The sequence below is a fragment of the Pelecanus crispus genome, chromosome 1, assembly GCF_030463565.1.
Source record: "Pelecanus crispus isolate bPelCri1 chromosome 1, bPelCri1.pri, whole genome shotgun sequence".
Lineage (NCBI taxonomy): Eukaryota > Metazoa > Chordata > Aves > Pelecaniformes > Pelecanidae > Pelecanus > Pelecanus crispus.
Window position 1 is genome coordinate 158,855,062 of NC_134643.1, and position 27,120 is coordinate 158,882,181.

At 44.5% G+C, this 27,120-nt stretch overlaps 1 protein-coding gene across 1 annotated transcript; it reads left to right on the top strand.

The window, feature by feature from the left end:
* Window positions 1-22,294, top strand: ADPRHL1 (ADP-ribosylhydrolase like 1). Its single transcript, XM_075719164.1, has 7 exons — window positions 1-214; window positions 4,080-4,244; window positions 10,708-10,833; window positions 13,490-13,630; window positions 16,736-16,863; window positions 20,388-20,520; window positions 22,038-22,294. The coding sequence occupies exons 1-7, from the start codon at window positions 1-3 to the stop codon at window positions 22,193-22,195; spliced, it is 1,065 nt and encodes a 354-aa protein (XP_075575279.1). The 3' UTR covers window positions 22,196-22,294.
* Window positions 22,295-27,120: the final 4,826 nt, after the last annotated feature.

The following is a 27,120-nucleotide window of genomic DNA, read 5'->3' on the forward strand; positions in this document are numbered from 1 at the left end:
ATGGATAAATTTAAGGCTGCGCTTGTGCTGGCTGGGGTAGGGGATGCCCTCGGTTATCGCAATTTCTCCCGAGAAAACAATGCCTTAGGTGCAAAAATCCAGCAGGAGCTGAAGGAAATTGGGGGGCTTGAGAACCTGGTGCTCTCTCCTGACAAGTGGCCAGTAAGTGACAACACGCTCATGCACATGGCTACAGCAGAGGCTGTCATCACAGGTAGGTACGACGGGACTAGCAAACAGTCTGGAAAGGAACAGAACTGTCGAGCTGCTGCATTTCTTAGAATGAGCCTGAGTGCTGGGGAAGTCATGAGAAAGCGTGTCAGAAGTGCTGCTTATGTGAATGGGAATGTGCATTAGCTTGGCTCCTCCATGAGCATAATCTGGCAACCATCACACAAACTGGGGAGTTCTGAGCTCTTGAGTGCGAGGGGCTCTCCCTATATTTGCCCTAGGTTTATACAGTTGGTTAAAGCCGAAAGACTAAATTACCGCATGCCCAGCATAACAAAAATAAGTGCTAAGTAGATTATCTGTACGCTGGAATATGGCAGGGAATAATACAGCCACTAGAAACTCTTCTGTAAAAGATAAGAGCTTTTCTAAGTGCATTTTTAACTTGTTTGTGTCCAGAACTCCAGGCTGGAGTAGAGTCACCTTAATACCTCTTTCAGGCTAAAATCACTAGCGCTGTCTCCTCCTTGCAGCCCCCTGGGCAAAGTGTTGTACCTGCAAGGCCAGAAACGGAACAATTTGCTTTCTAAGGAGAGCTCTGTGTCATTAGTCCAAAAAATATTCTAACATACTATGTTTATAATAAAGTCTATCAGAATAGTGGAAGTTATTAATATATGTCTTCTAAAATCACAATAGTTTGAGAGAGAACATTTGTTTTTTCTTAAGGTAGGAATAGTCTTTTGTAAGGTGCAGTGATATTTATATCGACACCCTACCCGTTGAACTAGAGCTTTCTGAGACTGGCAAGTTCGTCACCAAAAGTATACCAGAAGACAGTGACCGTTCAGCAATATTTTGCCTCTTCCGAACAAATCAAATTTTTTAATCTCTGTGAAAATATTCCTGGTTTTTCTCAACACACGTAACACTGGATAACTAACAGTAGCAGTAGCTGACGGTGTAGCTAAGTATCCTCCACGTCAATGAAATTTCCCTTGTGCTTCTGTTTCACTGCTTTGTCTGCCTGCTTCCAATCTGCTCTAAATTTAGTACGTAGAGATCAGTTGAAGAGTGTGTTGGACACTTCATGCTTGGCTATTAGCTACCCAATGGTTTCAGGGGTAGCTAATACACTAAAGATAAGGGCAAGATGTCAGCCTATCAAGAAAAAAGATGACTAACCTATTTCTGAATATAGGCTGTGATTAAATACGTATCATATGTTTCTTGCTTATTGAACTCTCTAAAACAAAAACTTTTGGGTAATCAAGCCAGTTAGACTAACAGTAAAATAACAAATCTTATTTCTTAACTGTAGCAGTAGCACTGTGTCTCTAAAGAAAAAAAGTCTCAGCTATAATTCCCGTGTTTATCCTACACTCTCATTTCTTTGGCCTGATCAGACAAGCTTTTTAAGAAGGTGTTTTTATGGGTTGGTGAGAAAGCAACAGGCTGGTGAGAAAGCAACAAGCTGGTGTGGGGAATTTTGGTAAGAAATCTTCATTTCATAGTAACGTTGGTGAACAGGGGAAAAGCGAGTCCTCCTCTCTGCTTCCCACAAGGGAAACAGAACCGCTCCTGCCCACTGCAGTGTCTCCTCCTGGCAAGAGGAACACAAAAAAGCCACTGTGCTTGGTCATGGCCCGGCCCATGTGCAAAATCACCCGAGTCAACAGAGTGAAGCTCAAGGTGAACGTGGGTCCGTGAGGCTGAAGGTAGCTGCCACTGGCCCCGGGGACCTGCCTTCCTCGCGTAGCACGGAGCCCTCGCTGCTGCGTACACTGAGATTTTAAAGAATATATTGGGTGCCAGGAACATTACTAGCCAAAAAAAAAAAAAAAAAAAAAGGAGGGGGGATAAGCAATAAAAAATATTCCTGTCCCTCAGTGCCCCGGTCCCCATGTATCCCGTTCAGCCGGCCGCAGGCAGCATCCCCTGGGTGCGTACCTCCAGGTACGTGTGGGATGCTTGCAGGCTGGGTCGGACGTGCCCAGGGCTTAGGCTTGCCATGAAGTCCCATCGCCGGGCCATTGCCCCCGGGGGACCTCCCAGCCTCAGGCTGCAGGCAGCAGCCAAGCGTGAGGTGGAGGTTTGCACTGAGGACGAAGGCAATTCTCCGCCGGGGAGGCGATTTTGGCCAGCACTTTGCCAGCTGCGTGGCGGACATCCTAGGAGGGCCACGGCCAGAAGCAGCGGGGGCTGCGGGCGCTGCTGCAAACTCAGCTGGTGCTGCCCAAATCCACCATGTGCACAGTTTGATCCCGCAATGAAGGATAAACAAAATGTCTACTTCCAGTAGGAATGCGTCCCGTAAGGAAGGAACGAAAACGGCATCATCAAAAGCAGAGGAACTACCCCTGCAACGAGGAAAGCCTTTTCCTCTCTGACTTAAACAGAGGTTTTAAAAAAATAAGGGTTCATTTCTAAAGAGGGAACCTGTCCTATTGACTTGACGGATGAGGCTGGCTCCAGGTGCAGGAACTGTGGTGGGCTCAGGCAGCCCGGAGCTGCTGGACCACAGGGACTCTAGTTTTGGGGACAAAGCTTCTGCAGAAGCTGTGGGGCTGTAAATCCTGCTCCTGGTTCCCATCTGGATAAACTGACACCTGATTCCTAAATCTGGAAAGAGTCGGCAGCTTGAAAGTATCTTGTTCCTCTAGGATTGTATGTGGGATGGCCAGCATAATGGATAGGGTATTTTTTTATGTGAAAGAAGGGGAATCTTGGTTTTACCCTGCGTTTTCTTTATTCACCTGTCTGCCTAACTGGCACTTTAGAGTGGCTCTGGCTTACAGGGCTCCAAACCTTCTCTTAAACTAAACCTCTCCTGTGGCTTTCAAGAAATCGCCGATCTTTGACAAAATGAAGATAGCTTTAGAACTTCCCCTGCTGTGTCATTCGATCTGTGAGTCAAACCAAGTATTAAACAGGGTTTCTTGAAGTACATAGAAAAGATATAAATGGACAAATCCCCACAACCTCCTCAGTTCCCACTGATTACACAACTGTAATATTTGCCAGTGGAAGCTTTTCCTTGGCAAGAGCTGAGGGCAGGGCTTTTCAAGCCCAACGCCATGCAGCAGCAGCCAAGACAAGCAGCTATACTGAACGAACAGTGTATGTTTAGCAGGGGAAAGGTTCCTCCTTAGGTAAGGCCTTAGTAAAAATAATCAATAAACAGGTATTGCTAGTGAACTTATTCCAGAAAGACATTTATCTGCTGGAAATACTACAGACTGTAGGGGTTTACTAATCATTTTTATAAAACCTCACTGTTCTGGTTACTGTACTGACATAAGATATAAGGATCCCTTCATGAAAGACCTACAAATTTTAGGCAAAATAAATATAAAATACAGATTAAAAAATAAGGTCACTAATTTGCTTTTGTCTTTAATCATACATACCTCTTCAAAATAAGTCAGTGGTAATTTAAAAAAAATAGGCTTTCATTTTTGATTTGGATTCGTGCCTGCATTCGTGACGGCAAAGGCACGGGCTGAGCCAGGCACAGCTGGCTTCATGTGCACACCCAGTCCCCACGGCAGCAACACGCTCACCTTACAGTTAGACACCTCTAAATACTTCACACCACGGAGCCTAAATAAAGCCCCTGAGCAGCTACTGTTGATGAACAAAATGCCTTCATCTTTCTGATTAAAGGAATTAGAAGTGGAAAGGAAAGCAGGAAAAGATGAGAACAGAGAGACGAGGCTGTTGTCCTTCCAGCCTGCTTGCATGTTGCGTAAAAATGTGTTGACAGTGGCACCAGAAACACCACTCAGTGTGTTGGAAGTGGAAATAGGAACATTTCTTAAATGCATAGTGAGCTTGCTTGTTTGATTTCACTGCTCTCTTGCTCTCCTGCCGTCACATAGCAACCTTCTCTTCCCTCCTCTGAGCAGATTACTGGTGTTTAGAAGACCTGTACCGGGAGCTGGTAAAACGATACGTGGATGCTGTCGACAAGCTCTCAGGGAGGCGGCCAGACCCCGCTACCATCGAAGGCTGCAGGGAATTAAAACCAGACAACTACCTTCTCGCTTGGCACACACCATTCAATGAAAAGGGTACGGTACCGCTTTCCATTTATAGATCCTGGCTTGAATAATGCATGCTTTCAGCGTTTGTGGCTGTATGGAAATTGTTTCCTTTTTCCCCTGACATCAAAGGCTACTACCCCTGAAACGTTTCCATGTTTGCCTGAGGATGGCAAAAGATCTGCCAGGAATTCCTTCTGCAGGGCATGATGTCCTCTTGTAAATGAACCCTTCCCTCTTTAACATCTATTTAAAGAGACTTTGTTCTTGGCTCTGTGCCTCTGGGTCCAGATCTTTGTCCTTGAGTTTAACGGCTATTTTAAGAAATATTTTCTGCCATTTTTCATTTAAATGTTTGCAGTCTTGGATCTTTGCAGCAATTGCAGATCTGAAACAAAAAGCCGAGCCTGTGAAATGCTCTATGCACCAATGTGTTCACTGGAGGGACAGCAGAGACTTTTCTTCAGGTGGATGCCCTGCTAAGAGCTATGACTGTTTTTGCTGATAATCCCTAATGTTCCTAGCCCTGTTTCCCTACCCATGACCCTCTCTTTCTTTCTCTTTATGATAATTTCATTTGATGAAACTGAATTTCATAATGATAATTTCATGATAATTTCATTTGATGAACTGAATTTCTGCTTCAGGTTAAATGGTGTGCATGCAGCTACATGCACACACATAAGCATATACCCATACCCATACAGTGCAATTAATCTTGAAAGACTGCAGAGGCACCGCATCATCAGAGGAGGTAGGCCTGGACAGCCACAGGATGATGGCAGCTCACACAGACGTTGCGCTGTGTCGGCGTGATGCTCGATCACTGCAGTACGTACTGGCACCACTCGACAGCATTGCATATTGATGCAATCTCATGGCAAAGGCCCGGTGGCACAACGCCATGGCTATTTCTGGGTCTCTGCAGCCAGTTTTCTCTGACACAAAAAGCATCCCTCACCCGGCCCCCGCTCTTCGCAACAGCTGCTGGGAGGGAAAAGGATCTCCTCCCCGTTTATTCTGCCCACCCTGGTATTAGCCAGGCAAATCCGAGAAAGTGCCCCTTTGGCACTTGTCACGTATCTTTTCTGATTGACAGTGAGTAAAATTTGGTCAAAATAATTGTGGGAGATGCTGCTGGCCCTGAGCAGCTCTCAACACCTCCAGCAGTGGAGCACAGCTGTTCCCTGGCCTGTTGCTGTGTTGGAGCTACATATCTTCTTTTAGCCTTCATCCTCCCCAGTTTTCCATGACGAATGATTTGCTTTCGGGATAATCTGGGATAGAAGGATCCAAAATTAATTCCTGCTTTGAGACCTGGCAGCTAAAGCCCACCTTCTCCATCTGGTCTGACAAATACCATCCTGAACATCTGAAGAAGCCTGTTTTTCACCCTGGGAGCAAAAGAACCAGTGACCTGAGGTGGAGATGTTCAGCCTACCGTGGGACCTGACACTCCGATGGACATAATTAACTTTTTAATTGAATTTTCACAAATTTCTTCTCAAGGCAAAAACATTCCATGGGCATCGAATGCCTGGCAGTCAGATGATACCTTGGATGGGTTGGAACCGAAATGTTGTTTTCCTGTGGTCATTCTATCTTATCTCACTTCTAGCAAGAATTCATGTGCCAGCCTTCATGGACCAGTGAAATGTTACCTTATGTAATTTTGCATTGCTTATATGATGCTCTTCTGCTCAAATTCTTGTGGGTGTAGTCAGAACACTGAGTTCTTAAGTCAAACTGCCCTGTGTGTCTTTTTGCCACCTCATGTCATGTTCATTGCTATGCTCATTGCAGAGGTACCCAGATTATGTTAAAGGCTGGTGAGATTCCTGTGACTGCCAGAAAACCTGCCCAAGACTGTCTAACACCTTCCATTTTAAGAGCTTGTTTCCCATTTATTATGTTGATAAGATCAAGGCTAAAATTTTCACCGTTGAGTGTTCGCCACTGTTTGTCAGCATTTGTTTAAAGTTTTGATGCAGATGAACCTGCTGTTTCTGAGGCATAGTAAAAATGGTTTTTTGCATTGCCAAAACATCAAATTGTTCAGAAGAGAATCACTGACGTTTGAGAGCTGGAACCGAAATCTGAATAAGGTGGTACCCCTTGAGCCACAGATGTGCCTTCAGAGCCACTGTGAAAGGCCAGTCAAATGGCAGCGTGGCTCTACCAGTACCGTGTGTATATCAGGCTGAGGCTGTAGCACCGAAGCAGGTCTTTATTTGCAGCTACTGGAGCAGCTCCTGGGCTTCCTAGCAGCACTTGAGAACAGTGCCTTTTTGCTGGTGACATTGGTGGAGGAGCATGAGGAAAAAAGTGTGAGTTAAATGCAGAAAGTTGGGGAGCAAAAATGAAGAGAAGGATAAGCCACAGATGGACAGTAGAGGAGGGGGCCAGGCTCTATGTTCTCATGCAGAACGGTCTGTAGTCACAAAAGACACATCCTCTTCAGGGCTCAGCAGCCATTAAGCTGATCCTTATTATTCTACAGATGTAGGGTGAAGAAAAGCACACTGAGGTATTACATACTGAAAGAGAATAATGTAGTGCGTGAGTGAAAATTATGTAATAAGAAAGTGTCAACACAGCTTTTACGACAAGAAGTCACACCTCAGAATTCTATCAGAAAGCTTATGAAGTAGCCAAGAAACAGGAGGAAAAAGGAGACACTGTGAAGATGGTCCGTTAGGATTTTCCAAAGACTCTCAAGAAGGTCCCTCACCAAAGGCAGTAAGTGATGAGGCACTAAGTTGCTACAGGATGACAGGAAGGTTCTCCTGAGGATAGACAACTGTTTAAAAGACAGTAAATGAAGAGCAGGAGATTGCAGTCTGTCTTCTCCGTAAAGAAGGAGGTACCTGTGTTGGACCTCTGTTGTTCAACATGTCCACAAACTATCTGGAAATGCAAGTGCATAGTGGGTCAACAAAGTCATAGATAATATGGTGCAGAGTTGTGGAAGGTGCTCACAATGATGAATAACTGTGTAGCACAGCAGCAGAACCAAATGCAATGCAGATACATATGCGGGGGGGGGGGGGGGCATTTTATTTATTTAATTTAAATTCATTTATTTATTCTAAATAAATAAATAAATATTTTAAAATATAAATTTATTAATTTAATTTAAAATTATGTATAATTTTATATATGTAGCAGTTGCAGTTGCTGATTCAGTTACCATTCAGGGAAAGGATCGTGAAGCTATAGTAGTTCTACAAGAATGTCACTTCAGTGCTCAGTAAGAGCCAGAAAGCGAATAGATTGTTAGAAATGACTGGGAAAGTAACAGAGAACAAAACATAAAACATATTTGCACCAGTGCATAACACCATCGCTGCTGTTTCTTGATTACTGCATATAATCTGGTCCCTCCCTCCCTCCCCGCAAAAGGGTGTAAGAGAACTAGAAAGGATATGGGGAAGGATGGATGGATTAGTAAAAAACTGCCTCCATAGTCTGTGATGTCTGAGACAGTACGATAGAGAGCTGTAAAGTCATAGAGAGCTTGGAGAACATAAATCGGGACAGAGAAAACTCACTGTCTCCTCCAGCACAGGAACTAGGGACTTCAAATGAAACTGGCAGCTCATGAGTTCAAAGCAAGCAAAAAGGAGGACTGCTTCATGCAACACCTAATGAAGCTGCACAACTATTTTCCAGTGCCAGCTTGCAGAGGCTACAGTTCATGTGGGTTCAAAAAAATAGCTGGGCAAATTCACCTGAGGAAAATCCTTCAAAGGTTATTAAGCAGAAAGAAGAATAGCCAGCTACTTCCTGGATCAGGGAGCCAGTTGTCAGCAGCTTCATTAGTACAAAGGAGTAGCATCATTGTACCTTTCTTCTTTCTTAAGTATCATCTCCATTAGCAGGTGTCAGACATGATAAGTTATGTCAACCTTTGATCTATGTTCCTGCACACGTGTCTCACCCCTTGCTTGGACTAGTCTCGCTGTGCCTTCATTGATTCAAATGGCAGATACTGAGACATGGGAGCTAACAGCTACTAACCACCTGAAGCCCTGTCTAGGCTTAATGGTTCTCCATGTGGCAGAATTCTTTGTTACCAAGTTTGCTTGTCTAATTCTGCAGAAGGTTTTAATATAAATTCCTAGACTGGAGGAGCACAATGAAGTTGCGAAGGCAAGCACCTTCAAACCAGCAGTCGGATTACTGTGGTGCATTCTCCACTTTGGATATACTAAGAGATGTTACTTAATTAGCAGCTCTGTGTAGCACAACAGCCTTCCCTCTTGGATAACCAGCATGGATTGTGTCCTTTGGAGGAACCAGGACTGCATAGTGAAGAAGATTCTGCCACAGTGCAGCAGATGAAGAGTTTGGTCTTGTGAGCAGAAGATATGTTCCCCCAGTTAAGCTGACTGATGCTCTGGAAGACTGGATTTCTTTCCTGACTCTTCCCTGTGGTTTCTATGTGATTTGTGGGATAGACAGACAGTTTTATCTGCTCCCGGCTCCCTAATAGCCAGGCACTTACAGCTGCAGCACATATGAGGTACAGGAGCAAACACACCATTTGCAGGACAAGTGTCCAGGCTTTTCATCAGGAGCAGTCGACAAAGGTGTCCTGGTGAGGGTCTCTTTCACTAGTATCAAGAAGGCTAGCAAGGAGGAAGCAAGCTCTGAGCTTGTGGGGAGTAAAATGGTATTTTGCAAAGTCTTTTGTGTCACATTTATCAGAGTTTTGGCCTTTTTTAGACTGCCCTTGGTGGTTAAACACACTGGAAGAGTTATCGCACACAAAATTTGCACGTTGGACTCTGAGGAGGAAGGGAAGAAATGTCTTCAGCTAACTAATTAGATCACCTAACCAGGGTGATCACTCAGGATAGCTGCTCTCCTGGGAGAAGAAGATGTCTTCGAGAGAGAAATTCAGATTGGTCTGTATTGCACATGCAGATGCCAATGGGTGGCTTATGTTAGTGTTACACTTAGGCTCAGGCAAGTACTTTTGAAGCAAATCTTCCTGCCACCCCCACTACCACACTTTGGTCACACTCATCATCTTAGGACACCTGAGCTGAAGTCACTTGGGATGACACTAAACAGCAAGCAGTGCTCCAGGAGAGCCTCTGGTGCTCTGCAGCCACAGCGGGCGCAGCCCAGGGGAGCAGCTGAGGGCTCCTCTGAAGGTAGGTGACTAAAAGCCCTGACCTGGTTCCTTGGCATCTGCTGCTTCAATTCACTCTGGCCCATGAATTGCTCCTACCATGGCTATGCCATCGTACCAGCTAATGGAGATACAGCCTTTCTCCACGCTGCCTGTCTGGGAAAGACAGGGAGGCTGTGCTTCTATTGCAGGTTCCACTGATGCTAAAATTAGGTGGCATAAATATGCCCCTTATCTTCCAGGGACCGACTAGAGAAATGCTGATTGCTCTCAACTATACCCAAGGTCACTGGAAAGTGTGATTGAGCAAAGACAGTGCTGAAAAATGCCAAGTACTTTGAAAAATCGGAGCCTATCCATCTCAGAGTGGGTGCCTGCAATGAGTTAATGCTTTTTTTGGGCATTGTTTCAGCAGCTGCAAAGAGGAGATAATGACCTCACTGGTGCCTTGTGAAGATAAGCTCATTAAAACTTCTGTGGGATCCTGATATTACTGTGATAAGTACTGCAGAGAATCTCATTAGTAAATTTAACTCTCCATTCAATGAAGTGTTTAGAAGTTGAACACCTGCAATCATGCACTCAGTGGTGAGGATTAAAAGAAATACTGAATTAGCTATTCAATAAATAAACTCTGTGCTGCACTAGGCAGAAACTCCCAAGACCAGGCGCAGTAAGTGGAGGCTATACCATAATGAGGGTGCACACAAGCACTGACTTCAGGTCGCACGGGAAACCTCAGTTCTGACATTGCCTAACTCTGGAGGATTTGGCTCCACAGCCTTTAGTTTCTTTTTGGACGTGGTATTTTTGTATGCAGCAGAAACTATTTTGTGAACTACCTGTGGGGCTCTCTAGAATGAAACATGCCTTAAAATTTTAAGATCAACCATGATACTCATATAAAGTGTCTTAATTGTGTGCTTTCAGCATGAAGACTACTGAAATAATGTGTAGTAAAAGTGTATCTGTTTCTCAAACTTCTGTTTCTAGCGCTGATACCTGGAGCAAGCAAAACAGTGGTGTCAGCCAAGAATGAGTAAAGATGGCATGAGAGTTTGAATCAAACAAGTGCTGTGAACACGAGAGCACACTGCTTTCTGAATCCGCTATGCTCTTTGCAGCACTTGAGAATATTGGAATATACCTGTAAAACCAGAATGACTGTGTAGAAGCAAAATTCCTCACAAGAAACTTTCAAAACTTGTAACTTGCTTTGCATGCTAATTTCTGGTTCCCTGAGGTTCCCACACATGAGCTGAATTAATAAAATGTGCTTGTTTCACATTTTATCAACACATTTCTGTGTCATTAGTCTCCTTTTAAATGCTTGGCATTATCTTTTTGCTTTAGGTTCTGGATTTGGAGCATCCACAAAAGCCATGTGTTTAGGGATGCGATACTGGAAGCCGGAAAGGCTGGAGTCACTTATTGAAGTGAGCATTGAATGCGGACGAATGACTCATAACCATCCTACAGGTAATGTCCGCTGACGTATTGGTTTGCTGAAGTTCCTAAGGCTGCTTTTCACCTCTGCGGGGATTAACGTGGCTCCTGTGAATTCACCTGGTTAAACTGCTTCTGCACTGCAGAATCCAAGGCCTTGGTTTGAATTTTGCTGGGACAATAAATACATGTATATATTACTTATATAGGCTTATGTATTTGCTTGTATATTATGCAGACAGCAACCTCAGGCATAGGAGTTTTCCCTTCTAAAATCCGAATAACTAAACACAGCCTGTCTTGTCCAAAGCATATTCGTGTCACTTGCCCGGGTCGAATTTTGAGATTCATGTACATCTAGATGACTCACTGGTATCATGCAAGTTTATGGTTCAGGGGATAATAACATTTTTCTCTTGACAGGTTTTGTCACATCCAATCACTGTAGGTAAAGGTAGAAAGCCAAAGAAATCTAACTCCACATATTTTAGGACACCATCTGAAACATTCTCTTAGCAAAACATAAATAAGTAGAGTTAATGTTGTTTTGAATATTCAGGTCTGTCATTCTGATAATTTTATGCTACGTAAGCGTGTATTCATTCTGTCTGCTTTAAACAGCAATAAATAAAACCATAATGAATAGTGACATGTTCAACACTCAATGCTCTGAAGCAGTCAGAAAAGCCATCAGGATGGCATAAAATTAGAGGAAAAGAATTCAACGCAAAGCAGAAAATATCATTAAGCCAACACATAAAGTGCATGGTGCATTAACAGCAGTAAGACTGCTTGCAGTCTGGGTCTCCCATGTCAGAAAGGACTTACTAGAGCCAGAAAATGGCAGCAAGGAGCATCCAAGTTACCAAACAACTTCCGTACAAGGAGAAATTACATCCAGAAGGAGGTTTCAGCTGGGAAAGGGGACAAATGGCATGGTGAGGAGGCGGGGAGGAGAGGGGTGGAAGGGCCACCGTGGACCTCACTGCCATCCTGAAAGGTGCCAGGGAAATGTCAGTTGTGATTCTCATAACTCAAAGACTGAGAAAATCCAACTGGCATGTCAGTCAGGACTGAAACAAACAGACAAAGGAAATACTTCCCTGTGTCATGCATAGTTAAGCCGCAGACCTCGCTGCTACAGGCAGCTGCAAAGTCCACAAGTACGCCTGGGTTCAAAGGGGCTCAGGCAAGCGGACAAGAAGGGCTGTCGCTGTTAAAAGCAATCAAGCTGTGTAATTAAAACTGCCCCTAAGCTAGTCTAGAAGCTCTGGGGAGCAGCAAACCAATTAGGCTCACTCTGTACTGGCATTATGCTCAGAGCCAGAAACCTCGGCTGGGGCTTGCTTTCTTCCCTGGAGAAGGGCAGCAGGCTACGCGAGGGCTGCCGGGAGCAGGGGGAGCAGGGCAGTAGCAGCAGGGGGAGGGGGCTACCTGGGGAGCTGGCAGGAAGAGACTGCCAGTCCCCCAAAAACCTTCTGCGCACGCCCCGACCTCTACCACCCTCTGGACTGACTTGTCCCGCTGCCCCCTGCTAGCCCTTTGCTTCACCCTCTAAACCCTCTGCCACCACGCTCCTGCTGAATGTGGCACTCAAGGACCTTTATGGCAGTTGGGTTAGGTGCTGTCTATCCGAGTGAGACCCTTTGAGCTGGTTTTTTATTCTTTCTGAAAGCATCTATTGGATTCTGGGTTAGACGTGCCTTTGGCCTGACCCAGTATTGCAGGTCTTATGGCAGAGAGAATGAGTAATCGTCTCATCTGGACTTGTAACCTCCTAAAATAATTTGGTTTTACCTTCAGCAAAACACACAAAGTTCATGCTTACCTCTATGCATGAGTGAACACTTTTGGACCCATGCACTGAGAGAAGCACACGCGTCAATACTTTGCTCACCTGGGGCTTATTTAAATGACTTGAGTTGTTTTCTTAACCTTCTGTTGCATGTTGCATTGGGTCAGTTTTGTATCACTTGACAGAATGCCAACAGCACAAGCAAATATGAGAAAAGAGCCCCCCTGTTTCTGACATCATGGAAGTGTTGAGTGCCCATTAATGAAAGTTCATCTTAAGTATATTACTATCCAAAGTGGAAGACCTGGCTAGGCAGGCAGACCAGCATGTCCTAGTTGGACAACCGCTTCTTTTCTCTAAGGGCACATGGACTTGTCCCTTTAGAGGAAAGAAGGGGACATGGACTTGTCCAAACAATTGTCCAAGTAAGACATGGAGTCGACTCCTTAGAGTAAAATGAGCTAGAAATAGTGTTAGTCCTGACAGCCACGGCACTTGAGCTGGATGACTCTGTAAGCAAGGTGATACAGCTTGTAATCGAATCACTTTGTGCAAGTCAATTATTTCATGTGACTTCAATTAGAAGATTTTCAGTATCACATTATTGGATTATGTTTATTTTTGACCCCTACCTCAACTTCTGTCATGTTACACCACTGAGAACAGAAGCTCCCTTCGACGTAAAATAAGTTGTAAACCAACGGGCACCACACATTAGCCAAGAATCTCAACATGCCATGAGCCAGCCTGCAAACAGGCAGAGATGGGTTATGTGCATTTGTTAATCTACCCGACAGCCATGAGGCATTCCACTAATGATTTTACAAAGGACATGACAAGGATGTTAAAAGCACAGACAGCGTATTGGCAATCATTGTTATCTATGAATTCCAGGCTTTCTAGGGTCCCTCTGCACAGCTCTCTTTGTGGCGTATGCAATACAAGGGAAACCCCTTGCGCAGTGGGGAAGAGACATGATGAAGGTCGTGCCGATGGCTGAAGAATACTGCAAGAAGACCATTCGCCACATGGCAGGTAACGTGTCTGAATGAAGGGAGTTGTTTTCTTAAAACTATGTTCAGCTAGAAAGACACTGAAGAAATGTCACTCCCCAGTCTCTCCATTTTGCTGCTTCCTCCCCTCCTCCACAGGCTGTCCTCCTGCTTTCTCTGCTCAGACTGTACGCTCTTTGCAGGTGGTGCCACTTTCTTCTACCATCCGTTAGTTGCCTGGTGTATTGGTGGCAAAAATACAAAGAGAAATAGCGATGATAATGCCCTACTGCACAGTTTTATTTTTAGAAAGTCTTCAAAGATTGCTGGGCGGGGGGGGAGGGAGGAAATGATATTTAGCAGGTTATTAGGCAAACTGACTGCTGAGATATGAATTATTCTGCTCCCTTCCATCAATTAGCACAGTCCAATATTTTCCATAAGAAAACCCACTGACATTCCTCATTTTGCCAGGAGAAGTTCACTTGCAGATGCCTCCTGACCACGAGTCAGCTTTTGACCACAAATTCAGACTTGACTAGCTGCTTTTCTGAACAAATATTTAAGATTCAACCTGTTGTATCCTTGTTTTAAAACAACTGAGCGTAACACAACTACTGAACTTGATATTGCTACTTTAGTTACGTATGTGATCTTCAGGGCAAAGGTATTTTAGTCCCGTCTTGCCAGGGAGTGATGCATTTGTAATGGTGAGACCTGCTATGGACAGACAAATATCATTACATTAAAACGTCGAGGAAAGAGGTTTTTCTGTTAGTCTCAAGAGATGGCCGTTGAGAAAGATTGAATTCAATGGAAATCTTTACTCAAGAGCACTCAGAAATGAAGATTTACCTGAGAAGGAAAGCTGCTGCTTTAAAATCTGAAAGGAGCACCAGGGAGCCTTTCTGAAAGACCCCGCATTTTCATCTGCGCCTCATTGCGCACCAGGATTTTTTTAGCCAAGACCTATGAGGAGCAGGTGCAGGATTAGCGTGAGTGAGCTCCTCTCTGAGTGGCTTTGCAGCAGGTCCCTGTCACTCCACCCCAGCAGGACCTCTTGGTGTGGAGGTATGCGCGTTGGACTCCTGAGGCACGCTCTCCAGCTAGTGCCCATATTGTTGAGCTTCGTCCTATTTTGGTAGTGGGAAAAGTCTCCTGCATTAAAGTTAAGCTCCTTGGCTGGTGAGATGCACTGCAAAAAAATCCTGCCAGACAAAGTCCTCCAGTTTTAGAAAACTCTTTTTCAGCTGCGTTATCCTCCATGGGTAACAAACACAGTGTTCAGTCGCACAGGGCTCGACTCAGCACCCATCTCTGATATTCCATTGCAATTACTTGCCAGATAGTCCCATGGACCTGAACGTGACCGTCGTCTCAGGCTGGGCTCAGGCGATGGGGCCGAGCCTCACCAGCGCTGGCGACATGAGTTTTCTGAGCCTGCTACAGATCGTCCACACAATCAAAATCTCCTGCAACTGCTTGATCCCTTTGTTTCTGCGCCTGTGCATTGGAATAATCGCACTTCCTTGCTTGTTGAGGTGTTGCATAGAAAACATTCATTTTTGAGACATTCATGTTTTATGGTCATGGGGGAAATAGGGAAAAAACCCACAAAGACGGACACCTGTCAGGTCACCTGCATTTCTAATAGCAGTCTTGTAACCAGCTGATGGAATGGGTGTCAGTGGTTTGCTTCAACCAGCATTTTCTTTGTGTGACTTTTTTTTCCTCAAGATGCCCTCCTTGGCCTGACGGCTGTGAGTGCACTTTCACCCTGTTTTTCTAAACACCCCCCTTTTTTTAGGGTTATAATGAATGGCTTCCTTGTAATCAGGCAAAACTGGGGCATGGACTCAGAAAAAGGGCAGCTGGGCATTCCCAGGTATATAGGGCCACGTGGCTGAAGATTCATCCCTGTCTGGGGCTGGGGAACTGGCAACCTTGTGAAAGTATCGGGTCCTACAAGGCAGCTTGGAGTTTCTTACATGGAGTTGAACCATTTTAAAGATCTTAATTGCCAAAGAGGGACACCTGTATGGCATTTTAGGAAAAGAAGCAAAATCAGATTACATCCTTCAATGAAATGGTTTGGTCGTGTGCATGCTCCTCAGCCACTTCCAGCACACAATGGAGCAACCAAGCAGGACAGAGCCAGGGGAAAACAGCGACGCTTAATTTTATTTTAAATTGTATGCCAATAGTCCCATACTGAATTGCTAGTTTGCCTTGGCATGCTTAGCCATCTGGTCCATCTCACTGATTTCTTATTCCTTACCCCATCGGCTTCCCAGGCAGGGTTTCACTCAGGCCTCAGTTCTGCAGACAGGTGTGTATGTATGTGCTTAACAGGTTGGTGTGACTTACATGCCTTTTTAGGCCTTTATAAAAAGGTTGAACCAGAGCATTGGCTTGAAAATAAAATGAATTTAATAAGATTATTTACACATGTGAACATGATTAGAGATGCTCTTCCTAAAGTGACAGAAAAAGGAGAAAGACCTGTGGTTATTAAAAAAGGCTTATTTGTATGGGCACAGATAGCAGATGTGTGTGTTATTTATCCCTTTTACTACATTTGATATGTATTATAATAGATGCAAATGGAAATTTTGGCCTTTCCTATCCACCTTTTCCTGAAAGATCACACAGAAATACTGTGAGAGTGGAACAGAAACACTAGAGAAATTATGTCATTAAAAACTGATAACTGAGGTAGGAGGTAATTTTTATTTAGGATGTGTAAGCATTTTTAGATATTCTTTAATCATAGTAAAGGAATACAAAAATTGGCATAGAATTGATTTGGTTTTCTCTTTTTATTGACTCTTATCTTTTCCTTGGAGTATTCCTTAGTAAGTTCTCTAAAAATCTCATCGTGATGTATCTTGATGTAATTTTAATATATCATAAAACCAGCATGAGATTCGGAAAATATTTTCTTCTTTCACATTTTCTGTTTCCAGTTACATGTCCCACTTCATATTAAAACGCATACTTAGTACCTATGCCTGTTTAATGTATGTTACTGTAAAATACCCAGTTTTTCAGGTCAGTCAATACTGTCATTTTCTTTAAAATGTCTTTAAGTAGAACTGGAAATGTTGCCAAGATTAAATATGACATCATTAATTTCTTTTGCATTCAGAATATCAGGAGCACTGGTTTTACTTCGAAGCCAAGTGGCAGTTTTATTTGGAGGAGAGAGAAATCAACGAGGAAAATCAGAATAAACCTGTCTTTCCGGACAACTATGATGCAGAGGAGAGAGAAAAGGTAACTGCAATTTCCGAAAGTGCTCAGAAAGGCTCTGAACTGAGAGGGGTATTTTCAAAGAGACACACCAGTATTTTTCAACTGTTTCCAGCGCCAGAGCAGTCAGGAAGTCTTGATTTTTTTTTCTAAAATTTCAAGAGAGAAAAAAGAACTCCCATCCTTTGCTCAGGTGTTTGTTAGTGTAAAAAAGCAGTTGCCACCGGTCCTGGAGTTGCTGCAATGGGAGGAACCAGTGCAGAGAGGCGGGCTTCATGGTCAGATGTGTTGACGGCCAGAGCAGGTACAAAACATAAGCCATGGCTACTTGAGGGTGGAAAAGGCAAATGTCCCGCTGGGGGCTGTCATTAAAGCCTAACGGAGCTGTGACCCGAGTCCCACAGAAATCCCCCCGGGTACTGGGAGCTTGGTTATGGTCCTTCGAACAGAAGACAGCTGTCCTAAGCAATTCTCTGCCAACGCAGGCTGTGCCCAGGCTAGTTTTAAGTGTCTCGAGAGATGGTGTTTCACTGTGTCCCACGGGATACTATTTTATAGCGTACATGATCTCTCCTTTGCCTCATGACTTCTGCTCAGATCTTCTTAACTCAAGAGAAATAATGTGTCTTCTTCCCTGGTGTTTACAGCTTTCTGATACATGTTGGCACCTCTCAATGCTCTCCACTTAGCAGCTAAGCAATAAGTATGTGGTTCTTGTCACCTTTTCCCATAAAGCAATCCTTTTTTCCAGAGTATTAAAGCACAGTTCTATTCTGAGAAGTCACTTTGTATATTTTTAGGTGCTCATCTGTGCAGTGAAAAGTGCCAATGGAAGGTAGATTGATTGTGGATAATAAGAAATTGCTCACTTTAAACATAAAGAATAGATCTCCTTCCAGTTTTGTTTTATTAATTTGGTGCCATGAACTTGTTACTAGTTTTTTGTTTCTTCCAGTTCTACTGGAGTCTTAGCAGAGCTTTAGGAGAGATTAAATCCAACAGTATTTCCCCATGACCATTTCAAGAGAGAACTGTGTGAATTCCTCATGCAGAAACAAAATTTACCTTCATTACCCTAGCCCAACTAGTTTGGCCTGTTGAGCTATTTATTTTGATGCACAAGAAAGGAAAATGCTGCTTGACCCTCAAACTCCACCACCAGCCAGAGATCACAGCCTCAAAGAAGTTGAGAGACTTAATTTGCTTATCAGCCAAGCATGTTAATAGCCATGGAAAGAATAAATGAGGAGGAGGTAACCATCCTGCCGGCCTTTTTCCCTGGAGTGCTTTCCTTTGCACTCCCTCCAAACTAGCTGGCCACTTGTGTCTGGAGGTATAGCCGATTGCCTTTCTACAGGCAATTAATAAAGCACCAATGTCTGGCACCACTCTTGCCAACAGCTGTACACATGTTTCTGCTCAACCAGGCGCACCTTTCTGCAGGCACATACCAGCTGCAGGGGATGTCAAAGTGAAGCCCTCAAATGTGGCTTGGATTGATCTGAGTACATTGCAAAGGCAATTTCCCTCTCTAAAAGAAATTACACCCTGAAATGCTAAGTGGCAAAGACCACATACTGTATAAGCAGGTATACAGCTTAAATTTGGAGATAACTAGAAATGTGGGGATAAAAGACAAATTACCCCCTCTTGAGTGTATAAATACAAGATGAGCCAATGTAGGATAGATCATTTTTCGGTGATACGTGTTTGGAACATAGATACACAGCAAATGGGCAGAAACTGCACTGCACTCGGGATCAGCCTTGCTTCTACAAACAAATCACTTGCCCTGCTCGCTTTCCCGGGCTGGACACGATGTGCAACAAAATGAGAGAGAAACCAAACCAAAGTCATCCAGGCCAATTAGACTCTGAGGATCTCATCCTCTTGAGATGCAGTTGCTTAAACCGGCACTGTGAAAGGACCCAGAAAGGGAAACAAAATGGATGGAAAGGGAGAGCTAGGCAGCAGCGGGTCAACTCCTGGAGGGTGAGGAAGTCAGAGGCAGCCGTAATTACTGACCGCAGGGGTTTACAGCAAGGAGAGGACATGTGAATTACCTCTGGGGCTTGGCAGCAGCTCAGTGCCTTCAGCAGGAGGGAGTGCGTGTTGAGAACCCCATCCATGCATTCAGTGCTGCCGCTCCTCGCCCGCCCACCCGCCCTAGGGAAGCTGGAGGCTGGAAAGGTGGTCGTACTTTTGAAATGTTTGAGAAATGCTGCCTTGGTGCAGTTAAATCCCCAGAGGCTCGGTCCCGAGGACAGCTATCCCTAGTGTAAAGTTGTTTCAGCAAGGCGAGATGACATCAGCGTTCTTAAGGGCTAAATGGAGCGACACTTGATCCGCCTGCCAGCACACCCAGAATAGCAGCTCCATGCTTAGTCCTCTTGCCTTTGGTAGTGTTACACGTGTGTCAGTACGGCTCCACCAGCATCCGAACTGCAGGAATAAGGCTGGAAAGTTTGCATGTGTCTGAGGACAGCATAAAGACATAAATATGCTCTCTAGATTGGGGGGAAAAAAAAAAAAAAAAAAAAAGCAAGCAGCAGAATGAAGCTGTAGTCCGGCTCTGCCTTGTTTGATGTATATGCAGGTAAACCATAACGAAGTACATAATGGCTGAGGTGAATAGATAGAACTACAAACCCTTCATATGTGTTGCAGAAGCCAAGAGCCAGCCAAGCAGCAACAATTCAACTCACCGTAATGTAACTTAAACTTCAGGAAATAAAGCTGCCCATTTTCTTTAAAGGAAGGTTTTTCTTTACTATAAATTTATCAGTGTTGAGTTCATTTGGGGATTTTGGGCAGGAAGAAGTGAGTTCTGGAGGTACCTTCTCTAGAGAAAATCCAGATTTCCCTTGCAAACTTAGCTGTGGCCTTTGAGGTTTTTTTCTTCTTTCTTCTCCTGAAGAAGAAATGTTTCTTACATTTGCAAATTATTTTCCCTCTTTTTCAATAAATGCTTGTGGAAGAGGAGAGAAAGGGTTTGGCAAGAAAAAGTCAGAGAAGGGGGCTTGAATTACCGTAGTCTGAAATTGAGCCCCTAAAGAAATTACTGCATCAGAACATTTTCACCCCCGACATTAAACTTGGCTAATTGAAACATTTTCAAATGCATGACAAGGGGAGTTGAGAATATTTCCAAGAGGCAGGAAGAGGACTGACAAAGTCAGTCCTTACCAACCCTAATTTTTTAAGTAATAAGGAATTTCTGGGGTGTGAACTTGGAATCTATCTTGCTCTACGTTTTGGCCTTCTTGGCTTGCTTAAATCAAGTTCTCAGCCTATCAAGAACTTGGTGCGTTAAGGTTGGTGTGCAGGCTTATACCTGTACCTCAGGCATCATCTAGGCTGTGGTAGCTGCCGCTGTGCTGGCTCATCCCGCGCTGCAGGCAGCGCTGCCGGCAACACAGCTGCCTACCGCCCTTTCCCTGCAAGACGAGCTATTCCCACCTAGCAGGGGAGAAGCCACCCCGGCGCAGCCGCGTGCCCCACGTCCCCATTTCCAGTGCCCTACCCTGACGCTGCCATCTCTCCCACAGACGTACAGGAGGTGGAGCTCCGAAGGCCGGGGTGGGAGACGAGGCCACGACGCCCCCATGATCGCCTACGACGCCCTGATGGGCTGCGGCGGGGACTGGACGGAGCTCTGCAACCGCTCCATGTTCCACGGAGGTGAGAGCCCTCCGCGGGGGCGGGAGAGAGCCCTCCCGGCTGATGGCTGACAGTGTTGGCCAATCTGCCATGATGCCTGTTATGTCTGCACCCTGGTTTTACCCCCTAAACCTCCTTCTTGTGGCAGCAGCTGCCACGCAGGCCATTCACACTGCTTTACAAATGTTGCTCCAAGACTCACAATTTTGAGAGGTGCATGAGAAGTAAATCCAATATGACTTAGTAAAGGGCTGGCATCTTCCCTCACCAAAATGCTAGTGCCTTTGGCAATGAAACCTTTTAACTGCACATAGTGAAACAAAGACAGCTCACGTCCCCTTGCTGCAGAGCCTGGCAGGCACAAACCTGCGGGCACCGCACAGACCATCGGTGCTACTCACCATGGCTAGATGTTTTAAAGCACGCGCAATGCCATGCTGTGCTGTTAGGAAGGAAGGTACACTCTCCAATTCACGACATCTGCCATGTAGCAGGGACCCCTGCAATTACCCTTCCCTCCTTTTTTCCTAACAATGGCTAGCTGCTTGCAAGAGCTGCTGTGTTGGAGTGGATCATAGAATCACAGAATCATAGAATCATTTAGGTTGGAAAAGACCTTTAAGATCATCAAGTCCAACCATTAACCTAACACTACCAAGTCCACACTAAACCAATCAAGGGTAGAGTAGCAACCCCATGCCTCCTGGCTTGGTGGCTGGATCATTTATAATGAAAGTAAAAACTAGGAATCATTAAGATTGGAAAGGACCTCTAAGATCATCAGTCCAATCATCAACCCAACAACACCATGCCCACTAAACCATGTCCCACAGTGCCATGTCTACCTGTTTTTTGAACACCTCCAGGGATGGTGACTCCACCACCTCTCTGGGCAGCCTGTTCCAATGCTTGACCACCCTTTCTGTGAAGAAATTTTTCCTAATATCCAATCTAAACCTCCCCTGGTGCAGCTTGAGGCTGTTTCCTCTTGTCCTATCATTATCGACTTGGGAGAAGAGCCCAACACCCACCTCACTACAACCTCCTTTCAGGTAGTTGTAGAGAGTGATAAGGTCTCCCCTCAGCCTCCTCTTCTCCAGGCTAAACAACCCCAGTTCCCTCAGCCGCTCCTCGTAAGGCCTGTGCTCCAGACCCTTCACCAGCCTTGTTGCCCTTCTCTGAACACGCTCCAGCACCTCAATGTCTTTCTTGTATTGAGGGCCCCAAAACTGGACACAGTATTCCAGGTGCAATTTGGGATTTTCCCCAACCAATTTTTCCCCAAATAAGCTCCCAGCCCAGGAGTGCACATCGCAGAGGCATCGCCACATCCTTGCCTTGGCGTTGCTCTCTTCCCTAGGCACCCTCACCTGGTACTGCCGGAGGCAGGACACAGGGTGGTGCAAGCCTTTGGGACTGACCCAACGTGCCCCCACCACGCTCCATCAGCAGCGTATTTCCTCCTCTGTGCAGCACGGTTTCTGTTTGTGTATGTGAAGGTGACTAAGAGACCACTGCAACTGTGCTTAAACCTGCAGGAGAAAGCGCGGCTACTGGGTCTATCGCTGGCTGCCTGTACGGCTTGGTTTATGGCCTGAGCAAGGTCCCAAAAGGCTTGTACCAGGACCTGGAACAGCGGGAGAGGCTCGAGTACTTGGGCGAGAATCTTTACCGACTATCCACGGAGGAAAAGTAAAGCAGTTTCTGCCATTTTCTCTTTCTATAAAGACTATATCAAACCCTGTAGATAACTGACTGATGTTCATAGCGAAGGAATTAGCCGAGAGTTAGTCTGAAAGGCTGTATGTAGACCGTGTGCAAGTGAAGATAGCTGAATTATTCAAGACTGATTAGATATTTACAGTCTTTGTGGGTTTTTTTTACAGATGTAGGGATTTCTGAGTATAAAGAGTGCTGCTTAAGCCAGTGAGATAATCTCAAATGGAAAAAAATAAATAAAACCTCTTTTGATTGTTTTCAGTCTAACGTGCTATAATACCACTTCCTAAACAGCTGTGACCAGTAATTACACACACAAAATTAATTTTCAGAACTAATGCTTTCCTGCAAAACTAATGGTAGTACCCACTTATGGGGATATTCTCTGTATATTTGACAATCCTTTCACCACTGCTGTTCCTCCTTGTTTTCAAATCTAATGTGTCTGTGACACTTGTAAACCTAATGTCTCACGGATTAGTTTTTAATGAACCGCTGATCCCTGCATCAGCGCTGTGGTGCAAGGTATTTTTACATTAGAAGTTTCCAGAAAAGGAAAAGCCAACACTAAAGATGCCCCCAAGGAACAGCAAAGCATCAGTGTGTCTAAAATTTCTGAATTACGCTTTTATCGTTCTTCAGTCTTCAGAAGAAAAATTTTTTTAAAAATATAACTGCTGAAATATTTGTAAATAAATTAGTCTTACACTATTTTCTAAGCATCATTCTTTATTTTTAGGTTGAGCAGATTATATGTTGCTGTATCAGTATCAGAATTTTTGGCTGAGGTCTTCAAGCAGTTGTAATAGGTCAGCAGTCAGGCTGTGATACATTTCACAAGTCTGCGCACCACAAAAAAAAACAGGAAAAAAATAGTTACAACTGCTTTACATTTTTCCTTTTTTCTCTTTTCTTTTTCTCTTTTTTCCTTTTTTCCCTTTTTTCCTTTTTCCCCTTGCCTTTCCTTGCCTTGTCTTGCCTCGCCTCACCCCAACTCTCCAACTTCTTCAATGTCTTCTTTTCCTTTTTTCCTTTCCCTTTTCCTTTGCCTTTTTTCTCTTTTCCTTTTTCCCTTTTCCTTTTCCTTTTCCTTTTCCTTTTCCTTTTCCTTTTTCTTTCTCTTTTTTTATTCTTATTTTTATTATTTTCCCTTTTATTTTCTTTCTCTTTCTCTTTTTCTTCCTCTCTTTCTCTTTTCTCTTTTCCTTTTCCTTTTCCTTTTCCTTTTCCTTTTCCTTTTCCTTTTCCTTTTCCTTTTCCTTTTCCTTTTCCTTTTCCTTTTCCCTCTTTTCTTCTTTGCCTTTTTTTCTTTTTCTTTTTTTTCTTTTTTTAATTTTTATTTTTCAAGAAAACCAACAAACTACGATTCAATTAAAAGTTACATACAGCAGACAAAGTAAACAGTAGACCTCAGTGAAGGAGATTCTGATGCACCTGCAGCAGCACGGGCACAAATCTGGAATCCTCAATGAAATGACACAGAAGAAGTGAGCGCAGAATTTGTCCCTGGTGTTTAACCTTATGTTTTACCTCAGAAGCTCAGAAACTGAGGTCTATGTAGCACTTTCTAATCACCATTGTGAGTGATTGCCTACATGGTGTTGGTTTCTCCTATCTTTCTCCAGCTGCTGAACTGTGTTTTAAAAAGATAGCTAAAAATACATAAGTACTTTCCTACCCCTTTTTCCATGTAAGCAATTGCTGGAATCGTCACTGGGATGCTATGTGGCAGAAAGAGGAGCAGGTGATCCCTGTCGTTATGAATAGCAGCCTGCATGACAATATCCGTATGAAAAGGTTTTCCGTACTGTAAGCTACTTCAAACACTGTTTGAGCACGTTTTCTCTTTGCAGCTTTGCAAGGTGCTTTCTTGTTTGCTTTGGAGATATGTTAAAACAAAAGGATCATTTGTGTCAGTAGCTTTCGATTTAAGAGAATACCAAGACTTTCTAAAAACATTCCTTCTAGTTTAGGATGCCTCTAGCATACCTGTAGTAAATTCAGCAATAGAGAAGAGAGAAGAACATATCCTGCATAAGGTAGGATTTTGTCTAGTACTTTGGCTTTTCCTCTTCCTTTAGAAAAAAAATCACAAAATAAATGAAGAGCATTCATAACTGTTCCCACTTTACCTTCTATCCAGGCTGGGGAGGAACAAGTTTGTTTCAGAGACAAATAAGATAATCTGACTTAAAAGGTGGTTCCCAAGGACTGAACTTGTAAAGCACCATTTCTGCAGTTGTTGAGGCAAGCGGTGTGTTGGCCGTCATTTCACTGACAACACTAAAAAGGCCTGTGCATTGCTGTGAGCAGGCAGAGATGCTCCTGGTTGCCTTCCTTATCTTCAGGCAACTCTTTGAACCAAACACCACGCAGAACCAGCTAGCGACAGGGATGGCCGGGGATCAGGTGGCCTACAGGATACAGCATCTTGCGTGCTCCAGCTCGCAGCCATTTCCCCAGAGCCAACCGACAGCTAGTCAGAGCAATCCATTGATGTCTGGCAGCTTCTGCAAGTTGGACAATGTTTTCCAATTTTTTTCCTGTCTTTTGATGAAGTCTCCGTAGTGCTGCCTCCTCATGCCCATGCCCTGTCCTGAGCACCGCCCCTGTGGCAGCTAGTCCTTTGGGTTGCCAGGCTGTGCAAAATGGTGGTTGGATATTTAACATGTAATTCAGGGTCAAAAGACAGGGCCTTCTCTTCTCCGCACCTGAGACAGTAAACTAGGAACTCCTTCAGCCGTATGCTTTTAGCAAGTGCCACAGGATGCCACCACCCCCTGCTACCCAGCAGCCTCTGGACTGCTAACAGCGTGGAAAGGCGAGAGTGCGTTGGTGCAGGAGGGTGTGGGCAGGGCTGGGGGAGAGCACCGGTTCCTCTCCCTCTGCCACAGCACGTCGGCTCTCCTCCGCTCCGCAACACGGCAGTGTCTGGTGCAGAGGTTTCCCTGGGACGGGCCAGCTAGCGGCATAGGGTTGCACCGCCGCCCGTTAGCATATCAGGCTGTTGCCACTCTGATGCTGCCATGATAAGTGTCACCAAAGAACCTATAAATAAATAACTAAGCTGCCTGTCTTATGCCTCTTAATTATTTATGGGCCAAGAAGACAGGAAGCTTTTGAAGGTGGCCTTGCCTCCTCTGGAGGTCCAAGCAGTCTGTCCTCCAGACGCTGAAAACAATGCAGCAGTGCTTCTAGAAACCAGCCGCATGCCGAGACAGCACCACGCACATTAAAAACAGTGAAAACCAGCATCTCCAGGGGAGGAGAGGGGAAAGGAGGCTGGAGTCCACATTAGGCCATTTCACTCACACCACTGGAAAGTGACTTCTGCTGGTGTGGGGTTCACCCTGTGCACAAGGGGTACCTGCCCGGTTCCTCCCAGCCATTGGTGGGACTAGAGTTGACTATCTGTACTTGATATAGGGGTGACTATATTTCATTGACAGGTCACACAGTTTAAGAACACCAGGATGCAACTTGGGAAAAGGTGGTGAAGAAATATTAGGGATAATGTCCTGGCCTGTTGAAAATGGCAGTCATGCTCCCAAACGTGAAAAACCCTCCACCTTTGCCCTCCTTCCCCAAGGTGGAAGCATGGTGTTTTCCAAACATTGGGACAACACAGTCTCATCACTACCCACATTTTCTGTGGTGGTCTCAGGATTTAGTGTCATTGTACCACAGCCCTTGCATAGAACACATTTCAGATTTACACAGTCGTGATGCTGGTTTGCAGGTGTAGTCATCTTGGAAGAATTGCAGATAACCTAAAAGGCGCCATAGCTGTTTGCTCATCTGCTGCTGCTTGCTGGTGAATACAGATGAAGCACTCAACCCATGCAACATGTCTTGGTACTTAAGACAATGCAATATTCTCACAAATGCTACACTTCAGAAGGCATCCTATAAGAACACTGTAACATATATTTTACCAAAAGCATAAAAGGAAAACTCTGAACAGAGCTCACTAGTAATATATTTCAATGAAGCTGTTTGAATTTTATAGCTCAAAAGTGGTTAATTACCTTGAATAGTCATAGTAAAGAGGGCCTAATCTTCTCTTCACAATCAATAGTAGTTTGGCTATGCTGACCTCACTGAAAGCAGGACTAATCCATATTTTACTGTGGCCATTTATTGTATCCAAAGTAGTCCAGAAGGGAGAGGTAAGCAGGCGATCTGGTTCCACTGCTGTTTGGAGACATCGGAGATGGCCCTAAATTATGTTGGTTGATGGCCCTACATGTGTTTCTGAATACACCAGGCACTTCCTAGGGAGCAGAGAAGCGATCTTCTGCCATGGCAAGGTTTCAGTCAAAATATCAGCAGACTGGCTATAGGAGGGAGAGTGAACCAGGATATTTTAGCCTCAATTACACCCTATATTCCATTTTTTTTCTTTATTCTGAAAATTCCTTTAGTTGTGACAAATGGTGATCTTGGTGTAACACAGGAGCCTTGCTTTCTTGGCTGTGGTCAGTTCAGTAAGGGAAAGGGTAGATGTTACCACATTGTGCACGTGGGACCATGCACCTGTGCTATGCTGAAATGTGGTTATTTCCAATCAAAACATACAAAGTATTGTTTGTCACATCAGACATGGGCCAGTTGTCACGCTTTTTTCTTTTATTGGCCTTTAAAAATATCTACAAAGTCATTATAAATAGACCTTCCATTCAAGATGGCAACTTCATCCCACTGCTGAGGGATGTAATTTTCAATATGTGCACTTGAAATGCAGCCAAGTGGAATCCAAATGTCACTATCCGACTGGACAAGGACCAGCCCCCCACTTTGCAAACAGCCTCCATAATATCCCAGTGGGAGGCCAGGTCCAATTCCTTTCAGAGTCCATGGGATACCAGCTGCTGGGGCACAGCTGGGCCTTCCCCAATCTTT